The sequence below is a fragment of the Arvicanthis niloticus genome, chromosome 9 (genome assembly GCF_011762505.2).
Source record: "Arvicanthis niloticus isolate mArvNil1 chromosome 9, mArvNil1.pat.X, whole genome shotgun sequence".
NCBI lineage: Eukaryota > Metazoa > Chordata > Mammalia > Rodentia > Muridae > Arvicanthis > Arvicanthis niloticus.
In genome coordinates, this window is record NC_047666.1 from 63,368,447 (window position 1) to 63,393,764 (window position 25,318).

Genomic DNA, 25,318 nt, shown 5'->3' on the forward strand with positions numbered 1-25,318 from the left:
TCAAGCCTTCTGTTTTGTCAATCGAGAGTATTGGGAAGGTCATAGATTGCTGGACATTAGAAGGCTGGTATTGTCATCAGCACAGACCCTGCCTGCAGGAGACTCCAACCACCTCACTGAGACTATACTGGCATCACGATATACCTTGGGATGGATACAGCAGCCTGTCAGGCTTAACTCTTTGAAGTGCCTCAGGATGGATGTGGGTGTGTTTTCACCAACCCTTGGATTCATGGCAGGGAACATAGTTTGGGGTGTAGCTTTTACCCTGCTGGCTGTCTTTTAGGTTCAGTTCTAACCTGGAGATGACATGAGGTATAATTGGAAAAGCTAAATGACTTAGAGACCAACCGATAACTTAAGGAGAAAGCTTGGGTGATGCTTAGAAGCTAACCCTTCCAGATGTAGCCAGAGCGAGATTCTTGAGTATGTCACATGGAGATGTGTGTGGATGTGGCATGTCACAGTACAGAAACCAGTGACTATTTCTTGGATTGGGGAAGGGCATGGGTGGTGTCTTCTAAGTGGCCTGGAGTATTATAGACTGACCAATTGACATACCTTTTTAAGCCCTTGAGGAAAACGTCAATTCACAGAAGGAGAAATCAGTCCATTTGTGACTTTCCATGAATGGATGGAGAAATCCCGATAACACCTGTTTTCACAAAATAGGATCACTGAAGAAAATGCCTGAGGATGTCCTCAGGCTTTATGTACTGATAGTTTGCCTCATACTCTTACCTTTTCTCTTTAAGGGGGTCATGTGAGTGAAATACACATCTTGGAGTTGAACTTGCAGAAGAATGTGATCTTCAGTCAGCCTCTGAACTGTGAACGGGCACATCTTTAAGATGACCCAGAGAAATGTAGTTTCCCTGTAATGGAAATGTAGTTTCCAGTTCTATCTGCTGCCTCTGCCAAGGCATACACAGGATCCTTAAGTGTGTAAGTGTGTAAGTGTGTGCATACACAGAGTTCTTTCCCTTGCAAAGGAGGAAGACAAATCTCCCCCGTTCTAACTCTCACTCTCCCTTCCTTTTCCCTCCTTTCCCCACTGCTGGGCAATTTCTTCAAGCCAAAGACTTATTGTGATGATTTTTTTCTGTCTCTTTGTACCATTTGTTAATAAAATTAAAAATCACTTTAGGAAATGGTTAGCTCTGGGTTTTGTATCTCTAGCAACACCCATCTGGTGCCATTGGGGGCTTTAGCAGACGTTTGTAGATAATAATGGTGAACCAAGGAGCTACCCTAACCCTTAATGATTAAGACATGGTGGGAGAATAGTGTCCATGGCATAGAAAAATAGTGGTGTTCTATTTTCTCTCATTGCTGCACTTTCTTTCAGTGATATACCACTGGGCACAAACATAGACATAGGAAGGGCCCTTTTCAGAAAGCTAAGATGATTCTGACTGGCAGGTACAACCACACATGGCTGTCATCTTCCTAGAACTAGGTTGAGAGAAACTGTGTGAAAGTTGGAAGCTATCTACTAGACTAACTGCCTCTAACCTCTAGTGGGCCCCATGGATTCTTATAGCCTCAGTTTCCTGTGGGTAAAATGAGACTGGTGAGACTCACTTCCCATCACTGCTGAGAGGACTGTCTTAAGTTTCCTTGGGAGTTATGTCAAATACACACAAAGACAGGAAAGAGACTAGTTGGAGCATAACTTCAAGAACTACCAACTCGTGGCCAGCCTTTGCTTGTCTACATTCCTCACATCCCCTTGCTCATCACTAATCTTCACAGCAAAACATGAAGACTTCATGGAATGAAATAATTGCAAGGAAGTGATCTCCAGGTGCTCTCACAGATGGGAGATACTTAGACAACATTGGTGCAATCTAAACTTATGAAAGTATGACTTCTATGATGATAACCATCTACCACATGTGTAGAGATAGCAAAGAGCACAGTACTTCTCCATTTCTTTTTCTTTTTCCATTAAACTCGAGCGGAGTCACACGGGGAAAGCGGGATTTGAACTGGGAGAGAGAGAGAGCAGAGGGCGAGCCCACCCGCAGAGGGAGAGCTGCTGCGCCACCACTGGCTTGCTACTTCTCCATTTCTTAAAGATGAGAAGACCTATCTCAGACCAAGCATCTAAGATCATGAAGCCACTAAACGATGTGGAAGCAGTCCCTCAAACCCTGACTCTCCATTTCCACATACTTGTTCTTAGTTCTACTGTCTGTTGCCCCTGTATATTTGGAGAATATTCAGAGGAGGCACAGGAGACTTGTAAAGTTTTATGTGGACTCTCTGGCTCTTTATAGTGTGGTAATAACCATATATTTGGGGGACACAACTTCTATGAAAGAATAGCAAATTCTCTCAGTTCCTCAAATAACTAGCGTGCCTCATTATGCACTGATTGCCAGAAAGTAGGAGATGAACAAGGCACACCTGCTGCTCCTAGGGAGCTCACAGTTTCCTCTGCATTGAGACAGGGGAGTAACAGAATGGAAAAGATGGGTGCATATGGACAGCCTGAACCAAATGCTCAGGGTATATGCAGGAGGGTTGGTACCTCCTAGCTGCTGTCTTCTATAAGAGTTATTAATATCCCCCAAATTACCATCCCAATATAGCAATTTGTGCTTTTATTTACTTATTTCAGAAGCTGACTGCTAGGCTTAAGAATATCTGTGTAACTTTTTTTTCAAAAACTAAGAGTACTCGTTAGCCCACTTTAACAAATGATTCAGTTATGGCTCTCCATGCCAAGGCTGGAGGGACTGCTCAATGGTTACAGGCATGTGCTCCTTTTGCAGAAGGCCCAGATTTAGTTTTCAGCACCCATGTGGTGGTTCACAACCACCTATTGCCCAATTCCACACACATTCATACAGGCAAAATATTCATACATATAAAATAAGTAAAACTTTAAAAAATGTAGGATGGCTATACCAGTAAAGTAGATACTATCTATGAATCTACGAGTCAGAATTACACACTGTTGAAGTTTAGGCCAACCACGAACAATGAAGAATTAGGAAACTTCTAAGTTAGGGCCTAAGCCCATCCAGAAAAACTCACATCTGATTCCAATGGTAAGTTCTAGAGTCTTAGTATTTTGTTGGAAGGATTCTAGAGTCATCACCAAAGAGATAACTTTAATTGAGAAGAGTTCTACATCAGACTGGCCTGTAGACAAGTCTTTGGGGTGTTTTCTTAATTAATGATTGATGTGTAAGGACCCACTAAACTGTGGACAGAGCCACCTCTGGGCAGGTAGTCCTGGGTTGTATAAGAAAAACAGGCTGAATGAGCCATGAGAAGCAAGCCAATAAGGAGCATTAGTCCATGGTCTTTGCTTCAGTTTCTGCCTCCAGGTTCCTGCCTTGAATTCCTGCACTGATGGATTTCCTTTATGGATGGACTGTAAGCTGTAAAATACAGCAGCCTCTTTTCAAGTTGGTTTTGGTTAGTGTTACATTACAGCAACAGAAACCTATTTAGTGCTATTACCCTCCAAGCCCCCTACTACTAAACATCATCGTTGGACTGAGTTTCCAGCTGCATAAATACTTTATGCAGAGTGTTAAATTTCAGCATAGGGACCCCTGGGGGACACACTCAAACCATATATCAGTTATAAAAAACAATTCCGTTCAGGGCTAAAGTTAACCCCCTTATCCAGGAGGCATTCTTGATGCAGACCATGGGAGGTGAGATTTACCTCTGAGGTGCTCCCAAGGAGACAGCCTTATCTTTGCATTCCTAGACTCAGGAAAGGATAAAATGGGAGAACAGCAAGGTAGGTTTCATTTAGAGACAGGAAAATGTGAATCTGTTTTCCTCTCTTCTCTGCCTTCCTCTTTCCCAGCTATCCCTAAGAATTGGCTGTGAAGGGAGGAGAGACTGTTCTTTCTCACAGTATTTGTTCTTTTGGTAGCATTGTCCCAGGTCATCCACTCCTTTTGGTAGGGGTATTTTTCCCTTCCCCTCCCAGCTTCAGGCTTTCCTGTTCTCATTCTGTATTAGAAGATAATTGAAATACAATCATTATCATCCAAAATTTCTGACCAAATCTACATGGCATCTCAGAAACCCCTGGCTGCCCTCTGCTCAGGGCCTAGAGATGAAGATGAGGAAGTCAAAGCGAGGATAAACTTGGATTATGCTCCATAATTTTTTTCTTAAGTAAACAGCTGTTCTGTGCATGTTTTGGGGCCCACCAATAGCTAATCCTGGATATTAAACATTTGAGATGACACAGGGAGATGGCTTTGTAGCTGCTGTATAGAGCAGGGGCCTGGCTGGGGCAGCTGAGCTGGCAGATTCCCTGGTTGTCACTCTTCAACAATGTAGTGAGTCAGGGCTACAGAGTGGCGAGATGCTCTGTGCTGGCTCCTTGGGTGGCAGGATCTGGATGTAGAGTAGCCATCAGTTAGATAGTCTCCCAGATGGACATTAGCCCCTGGTCCTTGGTCCTTGGTTTCAGGTGAGGGTTGACAGGAATCGGGTTTATTTTCTAGGTGCCATCACTGAAGTTCTTCTGAGCACAGTAGTACCCATATATGTCTCTGTTTTATTGGTCTGCATCTTTCTATGAAGGAGAGAGAGAAAGAGAGAGAGAGAGAGAGAGAGAGAGAGAGAGAGAGAGAGCGCAGAGGCATAAGGGTACAGAGATACTTTCTCTGAGATGCCAATTGAAAGATGGTTTAGAAAAGCAAGACTACTGATCTGATCTGATGGTTAAGCATGTGGGAATGGATGGCACAGAACCAAAATAACTATGGAGATATGTCCTGCACTGCCGCTCAGCCAATAGCATAAGGTAAGAAGCAGCATGAGAAGAAGCTACCGTATGGACCCAGTGGAAGGAAGTGGGCTGTACATCAAATTATCACTTCTTGGAGGTCTGGTACCCTGTACTTGGTCTGCATTTTAGGAACCTATTGTGATTCAGAGAAGGAGGAGAGGCAAAGGACATCACTAAAGTATGAGGGATGGGCCACTGGTTCACTTGTGAAATGAAAAATACATTTAAAAAATTCCTTTCTCAGAGACAAAAGCCTAGGGTTCTCCTAGGTCAGGAAAAGAGAGAGCAACATTCCTCAAGCTGCCATGAAAATGGCTTATTTGCTAGTAAGAAATGGCACAATTTTGAAAGTCTATGAATTCTGGGTTGCAGTGAGAACAGCACAGGACATCTCAGGACTTTTAATCCAAATTAGCATTCTAAACACCTAAGAGAGAGAGAGAGAGAGACAGAGAGAGAGAGAGAGACAGAGAGAGAGAGACAGAGAGAGAGACAGACAGACAGACAGACAGACAGACAGACTGTGTGGAGAGCATGTCTGTTGACATTTAGAAAATTCAATGAGAAGTTTGTTTGTTTGTTTGTTTTTAAATTGGGATTATTTAGATTGGGAATAAACCCAAGATCAGCTATTCCCATTGTATTACTGGCCAAGTAATCTTTGTGCGTTTTAATTTCCTTTTATATAAAGTAAAACTAATAATTTCTACCTTGGAAAGCTACCATTGGAAATCAGTGTTAAGGATATCTTGAACACATAGTCTAAGTTAGGCAGTACACAGTGAATGATGGAGGCATGGATGGATGGATGGATAGATGGATGGATGAATGGATGGATGGTGGATAGATAGATGAATGAATGGATGGATGGATGCTGGTAGGATGGATGGTAGATGGATAGGTGGTGGGTGGATGAATAGATGAATGGATGGATGGATGGATGGTGAATGGATGGATGAATGGTGGATGGATGGGTAGATGGGGTAGATGGATGGATGGTGGATAGATTGATAAATAGACAGTGGATGGATAGATGGTGGATGGGTAGACAGATGAATGGATGGATGGGTGGCTAGATGGATGGTAGTGCAATCAGCCATGACTCTCTTACCTTGATGGACAGAGTCACTGTTCTGTGCACTCTTGTCTCTCTCTCCCAGTATGGGTTTGTGTGACACATATGCCTGGGAACACTCATGGATGATCCTAAATCTTTTCTGTAGACATAAAAATGAGGAGTTATTAGTTCTAGAATACCACAGCAACTTTTCCACTGCACCAGAACTATCTAGTGAGATGTCTGTCTCTTTCATAACACAGAGCCTCAGGAACAAAGGCTGCCACACAGTCCTTGAAACACAGCAAGTTCTTAGAAAAGTCAAACCACTTACCATTGTCTGAACAAGAGGTTCCCCTGTACTGGAACCATCAGAAAACCTGCTGTGTTGAGCTTATCTTGAGCATTCTGAAGGTCAAAACTAATGCTTTTGCACTAACATTAACTGGAGGCTCTCAATGGGGTCTGGTGGTTAGGGATGTACAGAATAAATGAGGCTTCAGCAGTGCAGGAGCCTCTGCACTCTGAAGTACAGGGTAGGGGGGTCTGGATCTCTTCTTTCCCACAGTGGATGGTGAATAGTCACTTGCAGAAATGGATGAAAGTTCATACAATCCACCTGCCCTTGATAAGACTTGCACATGTAAAGTTCTGTGTGAAATGCCTCATCCTGGGGCCCATGTATGTAATGATGAGAAAGGAGGAAGCCAGGCAGAGACTGCCTGGACTTTTCAAAGATCAAGCATCTCTTCCTGTTCCATTTGTACTTCTATGTTCTTCAGCTATACTTTCCAGGCCAGAAATGGACACATTCTTCTTCCACTTCCCTGTGGGCATCTTTCAGGATGTCTTCACCTTAAAGACATAGAGAAGATGCTGGTCATGGAGAACTTGGGCTGCAAGAAAAGGCATGAGGGTTGGGGCTGATTGCATTTTGGCAGTAGTTCATGGTGGGGGTGGAAGTTATTTGCTGACTTTTATCTGTTAAAGTCAAAACTGCCTACAGATCAGCTTTCAGTAGAGTAATGTGTGTTTCTGGGTGGTACCAGAGCTATCTTGGGGGGTTATTTTGCTTTCAGTGCATTGTGGAGAAGATTCCTCCCATGGTTAGTGATCATGTTTGGTGAAGGTCTGGGGTGTATGTCTCCCTGTTGTACCTAATTTCCATGTTAGACTTCTGTTTTATTTGCTCAGACACCCCACTTTTAATGTAGGAGAATAACTAGCCACTGTTAGACTCTGAAAGAAGCATTGTAGGGTAGTTAGTGCTATCAGATACCACAATGCAGTCTAATTGCAGGGCCTCTTGCGCTGGTTAACTATTGCTACATGTTTCTGAAAATAGTTCCTTCTGCTGTACTAGTTAAAAACAACAAGCACTATTTGAGATGCATGTGAACAGCATCCTGGAGTAACCGTGATGGCTCTATTTATGGGTTGAAGCTGCAGCTGACAGACACCGTGACCACAACACCAAACAATTCTCATTTAGGCTTCTGACCAGAACACACGGGTGATGGCAAGACTCGTGATTTATTCATTTATGCTTGCAATTGGTTTCAAAGGGCACAACCTTCACATAAAAATTCACAGCAGTTGAAGTGTCAGGTTTGTTTTCCATTCTGCAAAACCTGGCGCCGTGGCTGTTGAATAAAATCACTGAGTAAAAGCACCGGTAAAGGGTCTAATGGAACCTGTTAAGGGGCTTCATGTGTAGTGGGGGACTTTTAAAACTCCCCATATTTATGTATGCAAGGCAACTGGATATATTAAGTATTATAATTAGGTGTGTTAAATGGGGCCGTGCCTCCTCCAGGGCTTCCCAATGTTGCTGATGGTCACATGGCAGTCTTTCCTACACCTCATATCTTACTCTACAAACCACCATGACAGTCAAATGAGTATGGACTATAGTGCTGGACTCTAGAATAACCCGTGTTCGCTCTAATCCTGAAATCAGTTGGAAGGCAGAGGGAGAGGAGGGGAAGGAATGGAAGCCAGCTGGCAAGTTGACTTGGCCAACATTGCTGCTGACATGATAGAGTTTGTGTTGACATCTTGTGCACAAGGGAATTGTCTCCAAGTGCTTTGTGCTGGGAACTTCTCTTGGAGGATTTATTCACATAGGGACAAGCCACAGGAATATAGGCCCTGGAGCAAAAGCATCAAGTGGGGAGTGAGTCTTGAAGAACAACATTTTCCTAAGTGGGCTGAGCATAACTGTTGTTTGTAAAGCATTTTCAAAAATAGATGTACTCACCTCCCTTCCCCCCAAGATTTTAAGTTAGTAGATCTGGGGCAATAGGCATAACTTTCGTATTTTTACCAGCATCAAGTGATTCTTATGGTGAATTTATGTGGGATTCAGTGACATCATCCTTGGATTCCATTCTAGCCCCAGACTTATACAAAGGTCACCTAGCTTCTCTGAGGTCTGAGGTCTGAGCATCTGAGGGATGTTACATCTGCCTCTTGCTTCTTCCCATTTGCTGTGGTGGCTCATGATCTCCTTTCCCAAGACCCCAAGCATAGTTGGATATAGGCAATTCTTTAAAGGACTCATCATGAGACACAAAAAGACTAGAGGGAATAGAGGGGACATATTCAGACAGAAACCCAGAGCTAGCTTTTTTTATTTACTGAATGAACATGAAGAAGACAAGAGTGAGGAAGCACACTGGCTACCTACCTCATTGCTGTAACAGCAAACATGAAAAGAGCAACTTAAGGGAGAAAGGGTTTAGTTTTGGGTCACAGTTTGAGGAAATACAGTCTATCACAGCAAGAAAGACATGGGAGCAGGAGTGTCTCACAACTGTGGGAGGAGGGAGCTTACACTTGTCTGAGCTGCAGAAAATAGAGAAGGTAGGAAGCAGAACTTAAGGCTTCTCTACAATGTCCCAGCTCCTTCAGGCTCCATCTACTGAAGGTTCAAACTCATGGACCTGTGAGGGATATTTTACATTCACAGTATCACATAGTGCATCTAACTCCATATGTTCATGGCTATCTTACAACACAAAACGCATGCAATCTAACTTGAAAATCCTTATAGTCTTATAGTTCCAATGGTGTTGAAAGTTTGAAGTTTTCTAGGAGACTCAAGCAAGTTCTTATATGTAAGCCCCTGTTAAGTAAAAAAATAAAAGTTATATACTTCCAATATGTAATGTCACAGAATAAATATTCTCATTCTAAAAGAAAGAACAGGAAGACAAATGTTGGAAGAATGCAGAATTAAAACTCAGCAGGATATGACAGAGGTTCTGGTTAGTCAACAAAATGATGGACTGGGTATTAGGACTATCTTGTACCTCACTGGTACAATTAGGAATAAGTATGCTCTAACTGTATTTTGAGAGAAAAGTTTTACTTTAACTGGAAGAGTGATATGTAGGAGGAGCTAAGTGGGAAGGAGTATTGAGAGGAAGAGATGGAGTAAGGAGAGAAGATGAAGGAAAGGAGAAGCTAGGTGGTGAGAGAGAGAAAGAGAAAGGGGGCATGGAGGCAGATGTTCACAGGTCTCCACCAGTCAAAGATAGTTTTTATATCTAGGTTGGGTATTGGGTTACACTTCTGATTGAGCATTACCAAACTTATAAATCCTTTGATTAACATTTAAAATATATATATATATATATATATATATATATATATATATATATATAAAAGCAAAAAGGAAAGGGGGGCAAGGGACAGGGGTTTTCTAGGGAGGGGAAATGGGGAAAGGGGAAGGCATCTTAAATGTAAATAAAATATTGAATAAAAGAAATTTCAGAAACAAGTAAAAAAATAAATAAAAATAAAACTCAGCAGGACAAACGCTAAATCCTGTAGCTCCATATCCAGTATCTGGGGCTCATGATGGCATCATCTGGACTAGTGCTGCCCTTTCAGATCTAGAAACAAGTGTTCTACTGATCAGTTCTCCAATCTGTGGCTTGAATGTAAAAAAAAAAAAAAGGAAAGGGGCCCATGAAGCTGGAGATTAGACTGAGAACCAGAATCACATGACCTTAGGGGAACAAGAGACACTTCAGAGCCAATGTTGCAAAGGTGTTCACAGTACAGGACAGCTTCATCCCTCCTGCCTGTATAAAAGCAAGAAGAATGCATCAGAATATGGCCAGGCAATGCTGAAAGCTACCCTGTTTACACTTGCCTGTGGGACATATAGTTGGCCATTTTTCTTAAAATTATTGACAGGCTACTATGAGTATCTTATATGTCTTTTTTAAAAAAATCTTTTTTTAGCTGGGCAGTGGTAGGACACACCTTTAATTCCAGCACTTGGGAGGCAGAGACAGGAGGCTTTCTGAGTTCGAGGCCAGCCTGGTCTACCGAGTGAGTTCCAGGACAGCCAGGACTACACAGAGAAACCCTGTCTCGAGGGAAAAAAAAAAAAAAAGAAAATTGAAAAAAAAAAATCTTTTTTGACATCTACACAAGGCTGACACTGATGAGCATTCTAAGAAGTGGTGAAGAGGTTTTTCAACTACTCTGTTCTGATATGAAATTAGATTTGATCTATCCAGTGGCTTAATACTTAGTTGTCAGCTTATGAGCATTGAGCAGCACTGAAGTAAGCAAAACGATTGTTTCCAGATTGACATATACACATTCATCCACCTATGCAAATGAATTCCATGGATCAGCATAATGTAGTACTTGTGACCAGCAATGGTTTGTATTTGCAGATGTCTTACTTCCCAGGGGTGTAGAGGAAAACAGACCAGAGATAAACAAGAATAGCTGTGGATGATGGTATAATGTAGATCATGATGTACGATAGTAAAGGCAAAGGGTGGACTAGAGGGCTGGGAAACTCCTTTTCTGAGGGCCAGAAGGGAGAAAGGAGATCTCAATGTGGAGATCAATCAGTCTGGTAAGTTCAGCGGATGGGAAGAAAGCCAATGGACCAAGGTTAGGAGGTGACTGTATAGGAGGAGACTGGGCTAGAGAGCAGCCTGCGCTCAGAGCATACTGATGCTCGCATCCTCAGCACAGACTTCAGATGCATCCCAGCTCATGGTGCTCATGTGCTCTTCTCGATAAGGTTGTATATTAAAGTCTCCTATATTGTATTCAGAAAGGGTTTTTTTTTACCCCCTTTAGCTAATTTTTTCCATTTGTAGACAAAACCTGGAGAAGTGCAAATACTTTTCTGACCCTTGCTCTCATATAAGGACCCTTCTGAGACTCATGTGGCCATTGTTGCAATATCTCTCCCTTGGAGTGTGTGGGGAGAAGCTGTCTCCAGTCAGAATCTAAGCACGGTACCTGGCAGAGCAGTTGGCTTTAGGGGGATGGAGAGAGACAAGCTCATCCTAGTGCTAGACCTCAGGGGGAACAGGCAGCTAGCTTGAGAGACAGATACTGAAACAGCATGCTCTCTGGGGAGCCAGAGACCTCAGAGAGTGGTTTTCTGTGTCTTCTGGGAAAACTGAGCAGTGAGAGGAACAGATAATGTTTTCCACTTTAGCCACAAATTACACTGTGTTTTGTCCCAGGCTTTAGGCATGCCTGTGGACTTAGGTGCTGTGCCACGTGACTGCCTCTAGTTCATTTGCCAAAGAGACCCATAAGAAACTGAGACCCTGTCCGCAGAAGGTTCTGTCTCTAAAAGCTGTTGGGTTTAGTGTGGGAGGAATCAACGATGAAAAGGGACAAGACCTGATTGGCCCCTAAAGAGGTATTCTGGGCTTAGACTGTTGGGACCAAGTCCAGGTGATGAAATGATGTTACTTAGATAATTGTGTGGCTTTGGAACTGGAAGGACAGCCCCAAATCTCTGCTGTAAGAAGCAAGGACCACAGTGAACATGGGTTTCCTTGTTACAATGGTCAGCCACCTACCCCCTGTTTAAGTCCATCTCCCAATCCTTCCATGGGGCCTTTTGTCCGGGACCAGCTCCCATTGGTCATGTGATTCAACTAACATGGATTACCAAAGTCATTGCCAAGTCATCTCACTCAGAATATCTACACAATTCCCAACCCTCCCCATCCCTATTTCCACGGGGTGTTGTCTCTGACTAGAGAAAATCAGTGAGGCACTTCCAGACTTACAGAAGACTCCACCCACTACAATGACAGTTATTAAGATCTGAGTTCCAAGTAGGTGAAGGTAAGAAAGGGGAAGAAGAGGGGGAAAGCAAAAGAGAGCAAAGGAAAAAAAGAGAGGAGGGGAGATAGGAAGAAAAGATAGGGAGAGAAGGGAGAATGGTTGGAAGAGGAGGTTAGGAGATGACAAGGTTTGGATTCTGTGTTCCAGACACAGATAGATGCCGATTCCATGGATCACCTTATTTTCATTTCACACCGTCGTTTATTGTGGACAACTACTTTCAATTTCTTCTTATCAAAGAGATAAAAAGTTTTTCATGCATCTAAAGTTTTACAGTCCACAGAGCCACGTGACAGGAACCGGATCCAGATAGAAGAGTGTGCACCAGAGTTCCTTGCAGTGTGCCCAGGGTGCCATGGTCTCTCTAACTAGGCTGATGGTATTCCCAGCTCTCCAAAAGAAAGAAAGAGAGAAAGAAAGAAAGAAAGAAAGAAAGAAAGAAAGAAAGAAAGAAAGAAAGAGAGAGAGTGAGGACGGAAGAAAGAAAGAAATAAAGAAAGAAAGAAAGAAAGAAAGAAAGAAAGAAAGAGTGACAAGAAAGAGTGGCAAGAAAAGGGTAAAGAGAACATTTTCCTCAAACCTTATGGCTTCTTTTGACATTACCGGCCCTGCCCTGAGCCTCACTACCACTTTCTTCTCTGCTTCTTTCTAACTATATGGAGAGCTAAGGCAGACTGAATCCACAGGTCAGGGGTTCACAGGATAACGCTCAACAGTCTGTGACATTCCTTGCCCCAGTGAAAGCAACTGGAGCCTTCCTTTCTCCTCTGAAATAGACATTCCGTGAGTGGTGGGACTGACAATGGTGGCTGCCCGAATTATTCATTTCTACCTGAGATTACACATTTCTGTCAGGATGACCTGAATTCCCTCTCCTTCCTGGGACTTGATATCATTCGTCTCTTCTAATGCCCTAGGGTGATGTACATTTGAGATGACAGGAACAGCATCAGCTGGGAGAGGGTCCAGATGGGAGGGCGCTAGAACTGAGCACACTGCATTCCAGAACTCTGACTTGGCTTGTGAACTAGTTCCCTCATTTTCTAGACTCTTATGTTCCCTCTAGAACACAGGGATCGAAATGGTAACTGTAAGGTATCTGGCATGACTAAATGGGGTGTGTCCAAGGGCCTTGGATGGTGGCCAACCACAGCATAAGAGAACTCCTATATCTGGTATGTTTGCAGGTTGAACATTACCTGGAAGAAAGGAACTGGTTTAAGAGAGTGACTATCTCAGTGTGGTCTCCTGGCCAGCAGCACCAGCACCAGCTCACATAAAAGCTTACTGGAAATGGGAATTCTCAAACTAGTCTAGACCAACAGAGTTAGACTGTGGCAGGGGTAGGGACGTCATAGATGTGTTTCAACAAGTTCTGATGATGACTCAGAAAGTGTGCACTGAAGACTGAAAGGTTCAACATAAAAAAGAAAAAGTCTTGGAGAGGGGAGGGTGAGCTTCAGGCCTAGGTGGGTACAAATAAAGTGATTACTCTGCAGACTCGGGATACAAATTCATATCCCCAGAAGCCATGAAAAAGCTGGGTATGTCTATAAAGCAGTGAATACCTATAACCCCAGTGATGGAGGAGAAGAGGCAAGTACATCCCAGGGGCCTGCTGGCCAGCCAAGCGAGCAGGGTGCTCAAGTACCTATGAGAAAGCCTGTCTCAAAAACAAGATGGAAGCAATAGAGAGAAAAAAAGATACCTGATATCAACTTCCTCATTAGCTTGCACAGGTGAATTCCACATGTAGTCATCAGCCTCATACCTACACAACTATACATGCTCCCACATGCTCATGTGCATGCAGACACACACAGACACACACTCTCACACACACACATAAGAGAATTAAGTCATAAACACCTAAACAAGATAGGAAGAGCTGAAGTCAGAGGGAAGATTGGATTTTTAGACTACAAAGGGAGAAGGTGAGGTTCTTTAATGGCGGCCTTGATTTCAGTGTGTATCGAGGAAGGGTTTACACAGGTGAAGCAATTTAGAAATTACCAATATGGTATGGATAAAGACTGAGAAGTCTAGCCAGGAGGTAAGAAGGACATGGCGATGTTGGCAGCCTATTCCAGAGGTGCTCAGTACCCTTTATGTACTTCCACTGTTGTGAACCAACTTCACACCCCTACAACATGGGACAGTTGGAAGAGGAGGCCCAGAAGCACGTGTGTGGGTCTGTGTGTGACAGGCTGAAGATTGGTACTCAACAGATCAGAAAACAACCAGAAAACAGGTCATTAATTGGAGTAAGGTGGTTGAAAGGCTGAAAGATGAGGAGGAACTAATGAGTTAATGTTGTTCTTTGTTTATTTGTTTGTTTGCTTGATTGTTGAGTTTTTGGAGATAGAGTCCCTTTAGTTCAGACTGACCTTGAATTTAATATTCAAAAATGACCTTAATCTCCTAATCTTCCTTCCTCCCCTTGCCAATGCTGAGATTACAGGTCTGTGCCACTGTGCTTGGTGGACCTAAAGAGTTCTGGGAAGCAGCATTATCTATACAGACTCTGGTCCAAAAAACTAGCCGGTGAGGCTAACATTGAGAACATTAAAGATGACAGACTTTGTACAGGCAGTGCCAGGTCCTGAAAATGTTTGTTAGTCTGAGTTGTTTGTGCTATGGCAGGGAGGGAAGATGGCAGTCCAGTTGATAACCACAGTTAGGGTTGCACAGGTGAACAGTAGGTACTTTGAGTGAGAGGATTTTATAGACAGAGGAGGAAATGGCTTGAAGATAATAGACAGAAGGCGCCTCGGCTCCTCTCTTTTGACAACACATGCAAGTGAAGGCATTGAGAGTTGCTTTTAGTACTAACCACCATCCGAATAAACTCTGTGTGGTGTTAAAACAGAATTACAGTTTAAAGGCCTCTAGACATTATTTAGAGTTTAAAATGTAGAAGCAACCCTTCATCGTGAAGAGTGAGCCAGCAGCAGCCTTCTAAAGAGGAGAGTAGAAAGACTGTGGCCCTGTTATAGGCCATAGGCCTAGGAAGCTGGCTGACGAAGACATTGCTTTCCTTCTTTCCTTGAACCATGGGCTATGATGAGAAGACAAAAATCTGACTGCTCCATAAGTCTTTGCTGCCCAGCCTTAGATCAGAGACTACCTGCTGCTTGCAAGTAGCTGTTCTGTTCTGACCTCTGGTTCTCTATGGGATAGAGAGAGCTGCACTGTGGTCTGGCACTTGAGTTGACCTTTTCCTATTCTGAGTTAATGATTCTGTCTATATACCCTCTCTTATTACTCAGACCCATCCCATGGTCTTGAGAGCTATAATAGTTTGGTGCTTTTGAACATGGGGTGCTGGCTATTTTTTTCTCAACCTGGCACAAGCAAGCCAGGGTCATCGCAGAAGACAGAACTTCAATTGAGAAAATGTCTCCATCAGATGGGCCTTTAGGCAAATATATGAAGATATTTTCTTGATGTGTGATTGATGTGAGAGGACCCAGACCACTGTGAGTGGTGCTGCTGCTGGGCAGGTGGTCCTGTGGTATATAAGAAAGTAAGCTGAAAAAGCCACAGAGAGCAAGCCACTAAGCACTGTTCCTCCACGGCCTCTGCTTCAGTTCCCGTCCTGAGTTCACTTTATGATAGACTATAGACTGTAATTCAGAATACACCCTCTGCTCTCCAAGTTGCTTTTGGTCATAGGGTTTTGTCACAGCAAAAGAAGGCAAACTAAAACACATGGTCTAATGCTTTCTCTGGAATATCCCCACCATTTTTGTCTGAGAAAACATCAACCTTCAACAACAAAGAAGAAATTGTCCAGTCTTCTGTTTCCACGGCATTCTGTATGTCTTTTGCCCATGCCGTAATATGTGTCCTTCTTTCTCATTTGTCTCCTCCCAAGTCGAGGTTTCTTGTGGGTGGAAAAGAAGTGTATTCTTTTTTTGTATCTTCAGTGTAGTCTGATGTGCAGTCATCATACTGAGTAGAAGACTCATAATTCAAAAGTCTGTCTACACAGAACTTGCCATTCTCTAAAGACTGACACTTATAACATATTCTCCTTGAATGACCAGTAGGACAAATTTTCTACTTGCCCCATTCGAGAGGAAGCTGTAATAGTGTTCAGGGAAACTGAACGATAACAACACCCAAAATTGCTCATCTAATACAGAGGCAAACACAGGATGAGACTCACCAAGTATTGAGTCTCTAAGTCTTTTGGATTCCTTTCCCTCTTTTTGACACTGTCCCCAAATTTGCAGGAATACGGGCTCAATATATGACTATTCTAACAAAACCAGTCCATTCCTATTCCAGAGTCTCTTGCTCTAGTCTGCAGGTGAGGAGGCAAATGAGCCCAGATGTTGCTGCTGCCTGGCCTCTCTTCTTTGTAGGTGTCCTGGAAGAAAGAGAAGGGAAGAGGCCAACATCCTGTTTTCTTTGAAGGTGAAAGCCAATTCTAAGCTGAGTGTAATGCTTACTGATGGCTCAGCATTTGTCATCTCCATTCTTTTGTGTTTTATTATTGTTTTAGAGTTTAGAGAAAGATTTGGTATATCTTCCTATAACCATTAAAAGTATATATTAAAAACATATATGTGCCTGTACATATTGCTCCCTCAAAGATGAAAGTATAATTCCATACCTTCAAAAATGGTGATGGGTACCTTTTTCTAAATAGCACAGTAGAAAAAGTGGAGAAGGAAAGCTTCTAATAGAGAAAACTAGAACACCCCAGAAAATTCTACCAAGAAATCAGGGTTACCATAATCAGTGACAGGGCATATTATGGTCTATATCCTTGAAAAATATGATAAACGATCCTTGACTTCTGGTCTACCTCCCTCAAACATAACCCCAGACAAAGTTGAAAACAAGATTGTGCTGTGGATTCTTCTACAAAGCACCTGGCTAGCACATTTCAAAGCAGACAAAGCCATCAACAGCAAGCAAAGTCTGAGAGGCTTTCATAAAGCATCTAAGGGGAGAGAACGGCCAAACTGAATGTGGTACCTTAGCTGCAACCCTCAGCCAAGAGGCAGGCATTGAACTGAGACAGTACAGACAGAATATGAAGTTTTAGTTCATAATATTGTATGGCATTGGTTTATAAGTTGTGAAAGACGTATGGAACTTACGTGAGAAACTGAAAGCAAGGTATATATACAGTTCTCTGGACTGCCTTTGAAGCTTTTTATAAATCCAAAAACATAAAAACCTATTTTAAAGGAAATTTATTGAAAGAAAGAAAGGAACTATCACCTGCTATTAATGGGAGGTGCACTGGACACTTTAGAAGCAGTTTGGTGGCTTCTTATAAAGTCACACATAGACCTACAGTGTGAACAAGCAAATCCATTACTTTCGTATTTGCCCAAGTGACATGAAAATTTTATTTATTTGTATCTAAATGGGTATACAGATTTTGGGAGGGCATCATTCCTAATTATTCCCAGATGGAAACAATCCAAGCATTCCCCAGGTCAGTGAGTGGGTGAATGGACTAAAGTCTATGTGATGAAACACAGACCATTCCTCAGTGAAAGGGGCAAATGACTGAGCTAGGCAACAGCATGGGTGAGTCTCAGATGAGCCATACCGAGTCCATACCCAGGAAAAGCTGTACACTACAGTGTATTTAGTGACATTCCATCAGACCCAAAACTAGAGGGACATTAAACAGACTTTGCTAGTTCTGGGGATTGGAGTCAGAGATCAAAAACAAAGGATGAAATGTGGGAAAGTGATGAAATCAGTTTCTATTTTGATTTATGTTGTGATCGTACATACATGACTACAGAGGGTCATCAAAATATGCAGAACCACATTCTAATAAAGATGAGTTTTGCTATATTAATACATAAAAAAACAAAGACAATTGCCACCTTTTCAAAGTCCCTATCTTCCAAGGGATTTATTAAAATAAAATTCTTACCCATTACTTTTTTAATTAGCTTCATTTCTAAATACCAGTTTTCCAGAAGGGGACCTGTGCAAGGTTCTATGTGGACATTATTTTCCTACTGGTTGGACACAGATCTATATGTGGGAGCAGTAGACCAGGGACACAAACACAGACAGCAGAGATAGAGAAGTAAGAACAGACGACAGCTAGGGTGGTTTCTGAACAATGGCAACATTAGCTAAGTTCCCATAATCACGTGCTTTTGATGTAATCAGAGCTAATTTGAGCTCACTGTTGTATGCACCATACAGTTTCTAAAGCTCTGTCCTGGGCATTCACTCATGTGACCCTCACGATACCTCTTCCACTTTGGCGAGACTGACTTTGGCATCCCCACGTTACAGGTAGGGGAGTCTGAGAGTTCTCCCCACATGCCTGCAGTGCTCTTAGATGGGCTTTATCAAAAGGCATGCTAATTTCATGTGATGCCCGCAACTGCTTTACAGATAAGGGATGTGATTTATTTTACAGTAGAGATATTGCTGTGGGGCTGTGGCGATGGCTCGTTCTGTACAGTGCTTGCTCTAGAAGTATGGGGATCCGAGTTCAATCCCAGAACCCGTATTTTTATTTTTTTAAACAACAATAAGCAAACCAGGCATGGCGGTGCCTTTATATATCAGTGGTGGGGAATGAGGAGATGCGAGAGTCTCTACGAAGATGAAGAGCGTTAGAAGTTGTCCCTTAGCCTCACACAAATGCATGTACACACACACACACACACACACACACACACACACACACACCAGAACTACAGGGAATTTACTAAAGTCACTACCATAATAAATATTTTAGAGCTCGGTATTCAGAGTTGACATGTCCTGTTCCCAATTCTAGTTCTCTTTCACACTGGTGATGTGACTTTCAGGAAGTGGATGACCTTTCACATTGAATCTTCACACCTTGTGTGGACCAGTGAGTGGCAGGATTTCATTGGCTTCTTTTATTATTGCCAAATTCTGTAATTAAAACCTACTTCATGCTAGGTAAACAGTGCATGTCTGAGGTCCTCGCAGTCAGGAGGCTGAGGCAGGAGGATTATGAGTCCAAGGCCAATCTGGGCTATGTAAGAAGACCTCGTTTCTAAAACCAAAACACAAAACAAATAAACGACATTTTTGTTTCTGATGTTATCTATACAAGTAACCTAGTCTGGAGGACAGTGTGTAAACTTGACTTTCCTCTTAGCTTCCTGTGTTTGGATAATTCTGAATGTAAGAACTATGTGCATGGTTGGCTGTGTGCCTTCCAAACAGAACCCCATCACCATAAACATGAAAGGAGTGATCTTCCAACAAACATAAGGCTATCTATGTCAAAAATGAATGCTTTTCTCCTGAAAGGACATCTAATTCAATGCTCTTCAGTTGTCTCCTTTTGCGGAAAATAGTGAAAACCATCTTCTTAGTCCAACTTACCTTTGCTTCCTTGTCTCTTTGGTCCTGGAGGTCTTTACACTAGTTCCAGGCCCTCTGAGCTTTCTCCTCTTTGTATCCTCCGCATATGCCCAGAGTCTGTTTCATTGGCAGCCTATAATGAGACTTCCTTGCCAATGTCTTAGAGGACAATATTTTCAGGGTACTGTAGGAAAGCTAGGGTGTGGTGGTGAACTCAGAGTATGGATGGAAACAAGACATCCCACTTCCTCTTGGGAGAATGTGAATTAGTCCAGTCTGATTGGAAACAGGTTTATATGAGTCTTATCTCTTCAGAATAGTCACCATCTAAAATTTAGTTTTTTTCTTCTGGTGTGATGCAAAGCTTGTTAGACTGAGAGACTAAGACCACATTCTCTGGCTGTTATGAAAACCAGAGTAGATGACATATATATATATATATATATATATATATATATATATATATATATATATATATATTCTGTACATGAACGTGCTAAGAACTAAAGGACCCCAATCATAACATCCTTTCAGTATCACCCCTCAAGCCAGCTCAACCCTACTCTTGGTCCAAATGCATAAGACAAATTCTTCCTTTCCCTACGGTCCCCATAGCTCCCTCCCTAGTTAGACCTCACTCCTGAGCTGATAGGTGATTCTTCATCCTTTGACAGTGGCTGGACTGTCACTGTTTCTCGAGGCTGTGAAGTCCCCCACCCCTCAAGGACAGTGATCAATTGGAAGGACTTTCTTCAGTTTCTTTACTGTCATAGGCACACAAAGGATGCTGGAAAGAAAATGTAGGCAGGGAAGGTGCTCAGCTTACAGTACAACCTTTCAGAGGCTAGATGGCACTGTTGCTAGAGCCAAATCAGGTCTGTTCTGAGAAGCCAGCATGAGATGGAGAGGAAAGGGAACAGGGGCAGGGGTCCTGCTGAGCTAAGTTTGAGTCTGACTTGTTGCATGCAGTGATGAGTGGCTCCCTGCAGGCTAACACCGTGTTCTTTGCTATTTTCTCTACACTTTGCAAACATGGTTTCAGACGTCTTCAGGGTCTTTTGTGGATGCCAGAACTGCTGTCTCAATTCTAAACATCTTCAGGGCTGAGCCTCTCTGTGTACCCCAAGCTGGGCTCAAAGTCATGACCCTCTTAATTTGAGGTGTGTGCTATCAACCAAAATTAAGAGGGCTACTGTAGATATTGAGAGTAAGATGACATCAGTTACTACAGAAATATCCATAAAGCAGCAAATGGTTGGCATGCAAATTAATGTAAAAATAGGAATGAATGAATATCTGTACTTTGTGCCTTCTGATTGTCTCTTTTCTCCTGTTTCACCTCAGGATGATGAAGATAAACTGAGTTGGAAGGACCGTTTCCCAGGATACTTGATGAACTTCGCCTCCATCTTGTTTATGGTAATTTCTTTGAGGGACCACCTGCCTGGGACTATGTGCATGTTGATCCTGTAGTGAGTGTGTGTAAAGTGGGCATTTTTTTATGCTGTGGAATAATAAGGGGCTGACAAAAGTGAGGCCACAGTACTGAGTGGTGGAGAAAGAACTTTCCCAATACTGAGGTGACTGACTGTGCATATCTAAAGTCGCAGTGTCCTGTGAGTGGGACCAGATCAAGAACTTGGAGGTATAATACAGAGGAACTGGCTGTATAATTGTGGTGGCATGTGTGTGTGTGTGTGTGTGTGTATACACACATCTGCATGTGTGTTGGCCTTTTGGGGATGAGAGTGCTTCTCTCTAATGCTAACAGTGTCTGGAAATCACAGAAGAGAGCCAGCTGGGCTCACAGTCTTTACTGTCTATGTGGACGCTGCATTTACTTTTTCTTTACTTCCCTGAGATCGTGAAAGCTTTTTATTTTACTGTTTTGTTTATTTATTTTGAGACTTAATGATGTTGGCAGTTTTGGAAAAAGTTGAGGGAAGATGCTGGGATTGGTTCATGGTGTAGTCAGGTTAGCAGCTTCAGCTAGAAGACCTCAGAAAAGGTCATCGGTGGACCACAATAGGTCACTAACAGCAGGCCCTCTTTACTGTGAGGCCCGTGTGTAGCTAAGAAGACTGTGGCTTTAACAGCTCAGTTTCCTCAGCAGGAGGACATATGCATTGCAGAGAATGGGGATTGTTTGATTTTTTAAAACCTGCAAGAATCATCATCATTTTCTGAACTCACTGAAAGATTTATTCCTGATCTGGCTAGAGTTCATTGTCTTTATTAATATTGGCATCTCAACTAATGGTGACATATCATCTCAGAAGTTTAAACTGGGTCAGATCTGGTGTCACATTCTTGTAATTTCAGCATTCTGGAGGTAGAGGCAAAGGGGATTTCAAATCTGAGGCTAGCCTGGGCTGTGTAATGAGAGAGACTTTGTCCAAAACAGAAATGTTCTTAGCTAGCTTAGAGAACATCAAACTCAGGTCCTCACCCTGCAGACAAACCTCAGAGTCGTCAAAGCTTAGCAGTCTAAATTTGTTTTCTTCTCCCTGCCAAACATGGCAGGTTATTCAAAGGTGCAGCGAGCTATGCTGTGTTCTATGTGACGATAGAAAGCTTAATCGATTTAGTGCTTTGGGGCCTCCCACAAGGTGCATCTCGCTGCTGGGAAGTTTATTCTTCACTCGGGAAATATTTAAGGAGTACAACTGTGTGCTCAATGCTATTCTTAGGCACCAACGCAGAGAAGGAAGGAAAATAATAATTAAAAAAGAGTTTTTAGACAAGGTACAAGCAGTAGTGTAGTGCACACCTATAACTTGGGAGGCTGAGACAGGAGGATTTTGAGTTCTAGACAGATCCAGACTGAAAATAAAAATATTATAAAACACTGTACATGTGTAAAGTAAACAAATAATAAACTTCCACTATTAGTGGTGGGTTAGGATTCTATAACACCCACTTTGCGGAATTTAGTGGAAAATACACAAGCATTATATTTTCTAGCTATTAAAGCATTCAGAGGCTACTGGGACAGGAATAACCCTGGCGGAGCAGATACCTCTGCACTAACGCTGCTTCCACTTTAAGAACGTTTTCCCATCTAGGCAAGGCCTCGGCTAGAGTGGCTGTGTGAGAAGCAGGAAGGGTGAAAATAAGCATTGAGGCAAGCTCAAAGTCAGAGGGCCTGTTCATAAAAACTGTAATTCATCAAAACTGGTTCAAAGTGTATACAAAATTACAAACACAAGAAATAACACAATTCAATCGAAACTTAATAAACTATCTTTATTGATACTTTACAAAAGAAAGACTCCAATGGCCAATAAGCCTACCAAAGAGGACCCATCTATCTCATTAGTATTCACAGAAATTCTAATTTAAACCATGGTGAAACGCCATATGCACTCAACAGACAACTTGCCATTAAGAAGTCTGTCAATAACAAGTGTTGGGAAAGATCTAGATCAAAAGAAACTTGTACAAGGCTGGTGGGAGTTCATTTAAGAAATTATTTAAAGATGCCTTTAGAAACATTCTGGCATTACTTAGGAAAATCAAGACTTCAAGCCCACAGCCCTGAACATCCACGCTTAGCTGCCTGCCCTAGAAAACCTTACGTGCACACACAGCGTATAGATACAGGAAAGTCCATGATGCTCTGTTTATAATAGCCCCAAACTGCTAACAGTCCACATGCCTATCCCCACGAGAATGGATAAATAAACCAAGATCTATTTACACAGCTAAGGACCACATAGCCATGAAAATGAGCGAGCTAATCAGGATACAGAGCAGTGTGGGTGACCCAAAAGAGACAAGCCTAGGTGGCATTGTTCAGTGATGCATTCTTACGTAACAGAATAGCTAAGGCAAAGAAGGAAATGAATGTCAGCCACCAGTAACCTGTCAGGGCTGAGGGAAGAGCCTGGATGAGAGATCGTGAGTTTGAAGCGAGGCAAGGCAGGATATACTGGAGTTTGTTTCTCCCTCTCTTTCTCTCTCTCTCTCTCTCTCTCTCTCTCTCTCTCTCTCTCTCTCTCTCTCTCTCTGTGTGTGTGTGTGTGTATAATGGAATGTTCAGCATGTTCCCAGTAAAATAAAATTTAAAATCACAAATATCACAAATACATCTATTAAATAAGTCAAATAAGGAAGTCTCATTAAGATTTTAGCCAGGGTCTGTAATAGGACAAAGAAGCAGCCACGTTGACATTTTGGAGTCTGAGGGAAGACTGAGGAAAGGGACTCCAGACTACGGTAGTACCTGGTAGGATGCCCAGTGAGAAGAAGGGCAGCAATGTGGTTGAGGCCCAGAGATACAGCCAGGGAGGTGAAGGAGCCAGTGTCAGAGCAAGGAGCGGGCTCCCTAAGGAAGCGTTTGCAGAGGAGTTTCACGCTCTGATGTACGGAAGAGTGTCTTTGGCTGCTGTGAGAGATGCTGGTAAAGAAGGTGAGTGTGAGGAACGGGAGAGTCAAGCAGGAAGCTGCTGCAGTGATATTTGGCAGGCTGGCTTCATTTAGAGAGCAGCGCTGTGGAATAGAGTTAGCAGTAGAATGTGGCACGTGACCAAGCTTCTTTACCCTAGTGGTGGAGATGGACCCAAAACATGGTGTGTCCCAGTGCAGTGCCTTCCAGGACAGTTTCTCCGAGACACAATCCACCATTCCACCACAAATAGTAGAAATGGCATCGGAGTACGTGGCAAGAGACCTGAGATCTAATTTCAGAACGGGAACGTGGGCATAGTTCCACACGGCAGGGTTCAGCCATGGAGCATCATGAAACCTCATTTACAGGATGGATGGTAGTTGTAAAGATTAGCTCAAGTGAAGATGTGATTTGAAAAGTGACATGGAGAAGATACAGTGGGGAAATGATGCTGATGACGTCATTGTTAGTTATTCATTGTCACCTCACCTCGGCCTTGTGCCCTCCGAACCTGGGGCCAATCAGATTGCTGATGCTTTGATTTCACTTTCTTTATGCATGAAACTAAAGGTTGTAAGTAGATGATCCCTAAGTGTTAAAATTCTTTCGTTCCCACTGTGCTCTAAGAGTCATAAGGGATAATACAGTCCTTGTGGCCAAGAGCAAAGAACTTCTTTTCTCCATACCTGCAGCTTTGTCCATAAACAGCCAGATGTGGAGTTAGGTTGGAGTTCTCTAAGCCTGAGCAACCGGGAAGCTCTGTGGATCTAGAGATGTTTCCGGAAAGCCCAATCAAGGTTCAGAACCTGGTTTTTGCCATAGGGTAGAAAATCAAGTTCAGAGCAATGTCAGGTTGCCAAGAATAAGCAGAGGCTAGGGATGGTGTCAGGGGTTACGCGGAGGGAAGACTAAGTGAGAACAAGGTGTCTCTGGCTTTGACTAGGAATACTTTCACTGTGTGGATTGTAAGTCAGGATCTGGAGTTGTGCTGAGATTCTGTGTCTCAATCAAGCTCCCAGCTGATACAGCCCCCGGGGCCATAAATTATACACTATACTCTCTCCTTTCAAACTTAGCATCTTGGACTCAGAGAAGCTTAAAAGAGAATATCGTCCACACACCCCCAACTTCTACGACTCTAAAACAGCAGATATTCTTGGCATTTTTTTTTCTAGTCTTCTCCTTATACCAAACCAAATGAACACACACACACACACACAGAGAGAGAGAGAGAGAGAGAGAGAGAGAGAGAGAGAGAGAGAGGGAGGGAGGGAGGGAGGGAGGGAGAGAGAGAGAGAGAGAGAGAGAGAGAGAGAGAGAGAGAGAGAGAGAGAGAGATATGCACACACACATGCACATGCATACACACACTAGCTTGAGGAGTACCCAGCCTTTGCCACCTCATTAATACACCCCTCACCAGTCAACAGTCTAGAAGGGATCTGAGGTGGGGGTGGGGGGAAAGAATCTCACACTACATTTTCTAGGCTCTGTCAGGCAATGTCAATCCCAGAGGACCAGGAAGTGGAACAGTGTGATGTCATGTCCAGGTTCCCCACTCAAAAGAGTTATCCTTCCCTTGTCCTGCAGGCTGGTGCTGCTGCTGTATTCCCATTCAAAGAGTGGCCTCCAG

At 42.9% G+C, this 25,318-nt stretch overlaps 1 protein-coding gene across 5 annotated transcripts in view; it reads left to right on the forward strand.

Moving 5' to 3' along the window:
* The window catches only part of Ano2 (anoctamin 2), a 338,029-nt gene that overhangs the window by 239,605 nt on the left and 73,106 nt on the right, over window positions 1-25,318 (forward strand). For all 5 annotated transcript variants that reach the window (XM_076940592.1, XM_034512071.2, XM_076940594.1 and 2 more), the window contains one exon: window positions 20,640-20,714. In XM_076940592.1, the coding sequence (XP_076796707.1) occupies window positions 20,640-20,714 (75 nt within the window). The remainder of the gene's footprint in view (window positions 1-20,639; window positions 20,715-25,318) is intronic.